This window comes from Perognathus longimembris, chromosome 17 (assembly GCF_023159225.1).
Source record: "Perognathus longimembris pacificus isolate PPM17 chromosome 17, ASM2315922v1, whole genome shotgun sequence".
Classification (NCBI taxonomy): domain Eukaryota; kingdom Metazoa; phylum Chordata; class Mammalia; order Rodentia; family Heteromyidae; genus Perognathus; species Perognathus longimembris.
Genome location: NC_063177.1, coordinates 55,621,832 through 55,629,246, shown reverse-complemented (window position 1 = coordinate 55,629,246; position 7,415 = coordinate 55,621,832). Strand labels below are relative to the sequence as shown.

General features: G+C 73.0%; 1 protein-coding gene across 1 annotated transcript in view; it reads left to right on the top strand.

The window, feature by feature from the left end:
- LOC125366323 (basic proline-rich protein-like) overlaps positions 1–7,137 on the top strand; it is an 11,610-nt gene extending 4,473 nt beyond the window's left edge. Inside the window, exons 3-7 of the mRNA XM_048366911.1 lie at positions 2,048–2,715; positions 3,243–3,375; positions 5,149–5,233; positions 5,940–6,183; positions 7,006–7,137. Coding sequence (XP_048222868.1) covers positions 2,048–2,715; positions 3,243–3,375; positions 5,149–5,233; positions 5,940–6,183; positions 7,006–7,137 — 1,262 coding nt within the window. The remainder of the gene's footprint in view (positions 1–2,047; positions 2,716–3,242; positions 3,376–5,148; positions 5,234–5,939; positions 6,184–7,005) is intronic.
- Positions 7,138–7,415: the final 278 nt, after the last annotated feature.

The window sequence follows — 7,415 nt, the reverse complement described above, 5'->3', positions numbered from 1 at the left end:
CCCCGGCCCAGCCTCAGTGGCGGCTCGCCCATCACCGTGAGGCCGAGAGCCTCCCTCCCGCCCAGGGCAGGACCAGCCCAAGAGGCCAGACGAGGTGGACACACCCAGGGCCCGGGGGGCAAAGGAGCGGAGGGCGGAAGGAGGCCTAGCGAGAGGCTCCCGGCCCCTCCGGCCCCTCCCGGGCACTCCAGGGCTGCTGTGACCGAGGGCCTGCGCCCACCCCTCTCCACTCTGGGTGACACAGGCCGCGCCCGCCGCCCGCGGGCCTGAGTGCGAGCTGGCCCCTCTGTGGCTTCCTCCCCACGGCTGGGGCCCGCGAGAGTCTCGGCCCCGGGGAGGCCACGGGGTCATCTGAAAAGCACTAAGTCCACACCTGCCCAGCTCCCAGGCTCCACCCCAGGGGGCCCCCCTCCCCAGGACAGAACCACCTGCAAGCAGGGGCTGGGGCGTCTGCGGCCACCGCAGGGGCCCACACTTACAGCCTCCTTGCACTCGCAAGTGTGAGGCCTGGGGTCAGGGCCTCCTGCAGCGCGGGCTCAGGGCGTGTGCAAGAGACGCGGCGCGGGCTTCCGTGGTCTCCCTCCGCTCCCTCCCCCAAAGGCGCCCCTTGGTGACCTGGGCGCCACCGGGCAAGGCCAGGTCCCGAACTTCTTGGGCTGAACCGGGGGCCCCGGGGGTGACCAGGGGCCCTCTGGGAGCAGACCCGGAGGGAGTGCAGTGCTCGTCTAAGCTGGCTGGCATCCCTGGAGCTCAGAAGCTTCCAGTGCCCCCTCCTGCCCCCCACGCCCCCCCCACCGGGCCCCTCAGCACTTGCCTTTTTGGGTTCCATAGAAACGATGCTGCCCGTAGAGAACGTTGCTGTTTCCATGGTGATCCAAGTGGCTCACGGGCAGGAAGGTGGATGCCAAACTCCCCGAAAACCTGGGGTACGCGGGAGCTAAGGACGTACAAGGGCCGGCTGCGGAGGGGGCTCCTCGGCACCCTGCCCCACGCCACCCCGGGCCCAGGAAGGGGAGCAGCCCGCGGGTGCCTGGGAGCAATGCCCTGAAGAGCCCAGCATGCAGCCTGCCTGTGGGAAATCAACCCATCAATGCATCATATTAACTCTGACTCGACTAATGCCATCCCTCTGGTGCAGCACAAATTGAATTGCTGATGGGGCTGCGAGAGGGGGCCGGAGGGGGCTGCCTTTGATCCCCTCCAGGCGGCACCTGCTGGGCCTGGGCGTCCAGGCCAGGCGGCAGAAAGAAGGCCTCACGGGAGCATCTCAAGGGGAGGGGGAGCCTCTGGCCACGGGAGAGCCAGGCCCGGCCTCGGCCCGCACGACCCACGGGCTCCCGGGCAAGCAGGGGCTCTGTACCCTCCGGCTGGTCTCCGCCTCACGCCCGCGTGCCTGGGGGAATCCCCCGCCACTGCCCTGTGGCTCTGAGTTGTGCCAGGCTGGCCCCTCTCAGGCCCCAGGGTCCGGGCTGGCCCCTCTCAGGCCCCAGGGTCGCGGGCTGGCCCCTCTCAGGCCCCAGGGTCGCGGGCTGGCCCCTCTCAGGCCCCAGGGTCCCGGGCTGGCCCCTCTCAGGCCCCAGGGTCCCGGGCTGGCCCCTCTCAGGCCCCAGGGTCGCGGGCTGGCCCCTCTCAGGCCCCAGGGTCGCGGGCTGGCCCCTCTCAGGCCCCAGGGTCCCGGGCTGGCCCCTCTCAGGCCCCAGGGTCCCGGGCCGGCCCCTCTCAGGCCCCAGGGTCCCGGGCCGGCCCCTCTCAGGCCCCAGGGTCCCGGGCCGGCCCCTCTCAGGCCCCAGGGTCGCGGGCTGGCCCCTCTCAGGCCCCAGGGTCCCGGGCTGGCCCCTCTCAGGCCCCAGGGTCGCGGGCTGGCCCCTCTCAGGCCCCAGGGTCGCGGGCTGGCCCCTCTCAGGCCCCAGGGTCCCGGGCTGGCCCCTCTCAGGGCCCAGCTGCCCGAAGCCACGCCTGTCCTGTTGGCCCTGGTGGCCTGAGCCATCCGCCTCCCCAGCCGTCTGAAGTCCATGCCTGCGGGGACACCTGCGCCCTGGCCCCAAAGGCCCGGAGCGGGCTGCTCAGAGCCACCGGAAGCACCCAGAGTGTGGCTCCTGGACAGCGTCACCAACGCAGTGCTGGCCCGGAGGCCCCCTGGAGGATGTCAACCCCAGGTCCCAGGACCAGCGGGCACAGGCGACACCCCAGGGGCCCGGAGCTGTGAAGGTCCATGCTCCCTCCTGTCCCCAGGACCTAGCCTCTGCTTTCCAGCGCTGCGGGGACCGCGCGGAGCCTTCCGTGAGTAGGGGGCGGGCAGGGCCCTGGGTGTCCTCTAGCCTGCTCATGCCCAGGGGACTCTCAGGCGGCCGGGCCGAGGTCTGCCCCCCACACCAGACGGCCCTCCTCAGCTTGGCCATTCGAGGCTGTCAGCTCGTGGCTCCGTCCGCGTGCCTGGGTGGGAGGCCAGCTGTGGACTCGCGGGGTGCGTGGCTGCCCGGCCCCCGCCGCCAGGACGAGGCAGAGGGGAGCCCCGGGGCCGACGGGTGGGGCAGGACACCCTCCCCGACCCGCAGAACACACCAGACCCTCGACAGCCGGGCTGGGGCACGGTGGATTCCGCCCGGCTCCAAAATCACACCGGGCCGCGTCTCTGAATCAAGACCACCGGGCCAGAGCACGGCCCCGCCGCCCCGGCGCTCCCCCCGAGGGGCGGGGGGCCTCCCCGGGGCCCGTGTGAGTGCCACCGTCGCTGCCACCGCCCCAGGGACCAGGCAGCCTCAGCACAGGGAACGCCCGTCCTCCAGTAGGGCTCCGACCCACCTCGGAGCGGGGCCCGGGGGGCACTCTGTCCCCAGCACTGCCACGTGAGGAGGAGGACGCGAGGAGCCGAGGGCAGCCCCCCACCTCCGTCTAGAGAGCCCCGTCCCTGCAAAGGCTCCGGCGAGTCCTGCCACAGGGACGTGGGCTGGACGGGGGAAGGCCGGCTCCCGGGCCGGGTCCCTGCGGCTCCTCCTGGCCGGGCCGGCGAGGGGAAGCTCCCGGGCCGGGCAGTGGCTGGGCTTGTGGGGGGCCCCCATCTGCAGCAGATGTTCACCAGATTAAGCCCAGCTCCTGGAAGGCCCCGAGACTCGACAAAAGTTGAGAAGGGCGGGGGGGGGGGCTAGTTAAACCATGGCAGCTGTCCCCTGTAATTGGCTGCTGTTAAATGTTTTACGGGCCTCGTTTTGGTAAACAGAAGTCTGTAAATTCCTCCTTCCCAGACGCCGTTCCCCAGCCGGACCCCGGTGCCCCCGGGAGGTCTGGGCCTCTTGCCTGCTCTCCGCCAGGGCAGCGCCCAGCGGCTCAGAGGCCGGCGCTTTCTGGCCTGCCACCCTCTGGGGCACCGTGAAGGGCGTAGGTGGCCCTCGGTGGCCCTTCTCCTCTGAGCCTGAGCTGGCGGGGGGTGGGGGGGCTGCCCAGGAGCGGGGTGAACCGCACAGGGCCCCCGGGACTCGGAGGCCCCCGATGGGGCGCTGTGGCAGAGGAAGGGGTGTAGAGGCAGGAAGACAGCAGGGTGGGGAGGGTGGGAAGCCCTGGGGGAGGGGGAAGGGGAGGGGGAGGGGTCCTCCCACCCCAGGAACAGAAAGGCCCCTTTCTTTTCTCAACAAGACTATGCTTTCTGGACTGTAGAAGAAAACAGAAAATGATTTTTATGAATCAGAGCAGCTGCTGAGCCCAGCAGCCAGAATTCAGGTGTGGTGTGGCCTGCTGGGTGAGGCGGAGCCCTGGAAGGCAGCAGCCCGCCCCAGGACGGGGGTGGGGGGTGGGGGGGCACAGAGGTCTGGACCTGCAGGCCAGGCCGGGGAAGCTCGGGCAGAGGGGCGAGGCCTGCCCACGCCGGGCTGGGGTGCAGACGCAGGGCCAGGGGCGTCCCCCCACCCCGCCGGCTGAGGGCTCGCCAGGCCAGCCTGGAGGGAGGGGCCCTGGGGGGAGGGAAGGGTCCAGGAGGGCTCCCCCTTCCTGCCCATGGCCACAGCCAGGAGCGCCTGTGCCGATCCCAGGACAAAAGCTGTCCCAGGAAAAAGACATGATGGGGCGGGGGAGGGGGCAGAGGGAAGGAAGGAAGGAGCGGGGTAGGGGGAGTAGAGGGGAGGAAGGAAGGAGCAGGGGAGGGGGAGCAGAGGGGAGGAAGGAGCGGGGGGAGGGGGCAGAGGGAAGGAAGGAGCGGGGGAGGGGGCAGAGGGAAGGAAGGAAGGAGCGGGGGAGGGGGAGCAGAGGGGAGGAAAGAAGGAGCGGGGGAGGGGGCACAGGGGAGGAAGGAGTGGGGGAGGGGGCAGAGGGAAGGAAGGAAGGAGCAGGGGAGGGGGAGCAGAGGGGAGGAAGGAAGGAGCGGGGAGGGGGCACAGGGGAGGAAGGAGCGGGGGAGGGGGCAGAGGGGAGGAAGGAAGGAGCGGGGGAGGGGGCAGAGGGAAGGAAGGAAGGAGCGGGGGAGGAGGCAGAGGGGAGGAAGGAAGGAGCGGGGGGGGGCAGAGGGAAGGAAGGAGTGGGGGAGGGGGCAGAGGGGAGGAAGGAAGGAGCGGGGGAGGGGGGCAGAGGGAAGGAAGGAAGGAGTGGGGGAGGGGGGCAGAGGGGAGGAAGGAAGGAGTGGGGGAGGGGCAGAGGGGGCAGCAGGATGGGGTGGCTGCGGGTGGGGTTCCCCCTAACCCCCCCAGCTGTCCGGTCCTGGGCCGTGGCTCTAGCGCCCCGCGACGGAGGCTCTGCCCTGTGCCTGCCCCACGCAGCCGGGTGCGGCCCCTCGCGGCGCCCGCCTCTGGCTCGGGACGGGTCCGCCCCGTGGCCGCGTCCTGTCGCGGGGAGGGCAGGCGGGGAGGGCTGGGGTCCGCGGGTCCGGGGCCCGTCCGCGAGCCGGGGGACACTGGCATCCCGTCCTGCCCATCCGGCTTCATCCCCGCTGCCCTTCCGGGGGCCGCGGGCCGCCATGACCCCAGGTCTCCCGGGGCTCGCTGCCAGGCAGGCTCCATCGGACCTCAGGACGAGGGACCCCCCCGGGGGGGTGCCGGACGGAGGCCCCACCCCACAGAGAGCCTCCCCACGAGCCGGGGAGACTGGGAGCCTCCCGTGGATGGGACCCCCGAAACCTTCTCTGGCCCCGCCTCCCACACCTCTCCGGGGCCCCTGTGTTCCTAGCGGGCAGCGTGCAGACGCCCCGGACGGGCAGCCGTACCCCTGGCCAGGGCGACCCCTCCCAGCGGGCCCCCTACCGCAGCCCCAGGTCCTGACCGGAGGGGTGGGAGGTGGGCGGGGGCCGGGGCGTGTGCAGCCTCGGGTTCTGGGGCCGCAGGGAGGGGCGAGGAGGGCTGCGCCCACGCACGGGCGGCGCCCCTGGAGGGATCCCAGGCCGGGACAGGGGCGGCCTGCTCTGCCGCAGGGCTCGGGGCCCCTCCCCACCGCCCCGGCCCCCCGAGGCAGGGTCTGGCAGCCCGCGGGCCCCACGCTGGCCCCCAGCTCAGGGTGGACGGCTGTCCCAAGCGGCCCAGCTGCTCCCTGGAGACGTGGGCAGGGGCGCTGTGGGAACCGCAGGGCCTGGGAAGTGGGCATCAGCCCGGAGGGGAGGCGGGGTTCTGGGGGGGCCTGATCAAAGGAGCATGGCGGCCGCTGAGGGGCTGAGCGGAGGGAGGGGGCCTCCAGGATCTGAGGAAAAGCAGCAGCGGCCACAGAGGGCGGTTCCGGGGGGCACTCACCCCCTAAGGGGATGGGCATGGGGGAGAACTCTGCCCGCCCGAGGCCGGGCCCTCCTGCTTGCTCCAGAGGCTTTGGGGGGGATGGCGGGGGCGGGAACCGCCGGACACACTTGGGGGCTCCCCCGGGGACCCAGGCAGGCCCCGAGGGAGAAGGGGCCACCAGAGAGGGTGCGGCTCCCGCAGGGCGGCCGGCCGGGCGGAGGCCACGGCTGGCACGTGTCCTCCGCGACCCTCCAGGTGGGCTCCTGCCCCTCCCCCGGCGGGCCCCTCGGAGCAGCGCCCCTTCCGCGGCCCTGTGGGTGGTCCAGGCGGGCGGCGGCTGGCGGGGGGCGGGATGAGAGCAGGGCCGGGCGCGCTGACAACGGGACCAGCTGTGCCCGGCCCCGAGGGCGGCGGCGGGAGCCTCACCTCTGCCCCAGGCGAACTCCGCCGCCACCTCAAGGCCCAGTGGCTCTACTTCGGGGGAGACCCCTTGTCTGGGGTGAGCCCGGGGGCCAGGAGGCCCGGGAGCTGGGCGAAAGGCCTCTGTCCCAGGCCAGATGTTCCAGGGCGGTTCCCCGAACCGGGGTGCCTCCCTGGACCCCCAGCTGCTCCGGGACACAGGAAGCCCAGGCCCCTGCGCCAGCAGCTGCCCCGCAGATGGGGAGGGGAGGAGGTTCTTCCGGCCGGCTGGGAGGCCCTGCCTAGAGTGGGGGACACCTGGGAGCCCCCCCTTTGCACGATTGATCCTGGCGTCCCTGCCTTGGGCAGAGAGGGGGTTAGGGAGAGGGTTAGTCTGGGCGCCGGCCTCCCTGCTCCTTGGGGGGCCGTGGGGGGAGCTGGACAGGAGGAGGCTCCGCCCGGGCAGCCCAGGCCGCCCACCTTGCCGGCGGCCCCCACTCTCGGGCCGTGTCGCGTGCCCCCTGCCTGCCCCCCACCCCCCCCCCGCCCTCCTGAACACACACAGCCGAGGAATAGGCCCCAGCACGTGGGAGCCAGCTGGCACCCCGTCAAACTAGCAGCCAGGCACGCTGCCAGGGCAGCCAGCCAGCCTGCCACTCGCTCCAGCCCCGCCCGCCCGCCCGGCCTCCCCGCCAGCCACGCCGCACCGGGCGGGCGGTCAGGAGTGCGGCGTGGACGCAGAGGGCGGGGCCCCGGGGGGAGGGGGTGGGGAGGGGGGAGGGGAGGGGGGAGGCCGACCGGGGCGCGGCCAGGAGTGTGTGAGCACATGGCCCCACGATCCCCGATACACAGGGGCTTGCTCGCGCTCTCCAGGTCACCGGGGGCCAGGGGGTGTCCAGGGCTGCATCCCGTGCCCCCTTAGACTGCGCCCGCCAGTGCGCACCCCCCACTGCCTGCTCCCGGGCACCCCGACAGTGGGAGCCGCAATCTACACCCGGCCCGGAGGCTGCCCGGCAGTGGGCAGAGGGGTGGCACCCCCGGGGGCGGCTTCTAGAGCCTTCTTGGTGAGGCGTGGCCAGCCCTGTCTGCCTCCGCCACGGGATGCAGGAGGGGGGGGCGGCCCTCACGGTCCCGGGGTCCACCCTCCCCAGCACCCCACCTGGAGAGCGGCCGGCCCCGCCTGGCGGGGAAGCCCCCGCGGCCTGGAACCTTCCCAAGGCGGGCCCTGCGGGGCGTGGGGTGGGCGTCAGGCACGCCCGGGGCACAGGGGCGGTGAGAGGCGTCTGCACCCCACTGGCCGCCCGCAAACCGCGAGCGCGGGCCCCAGGGGTG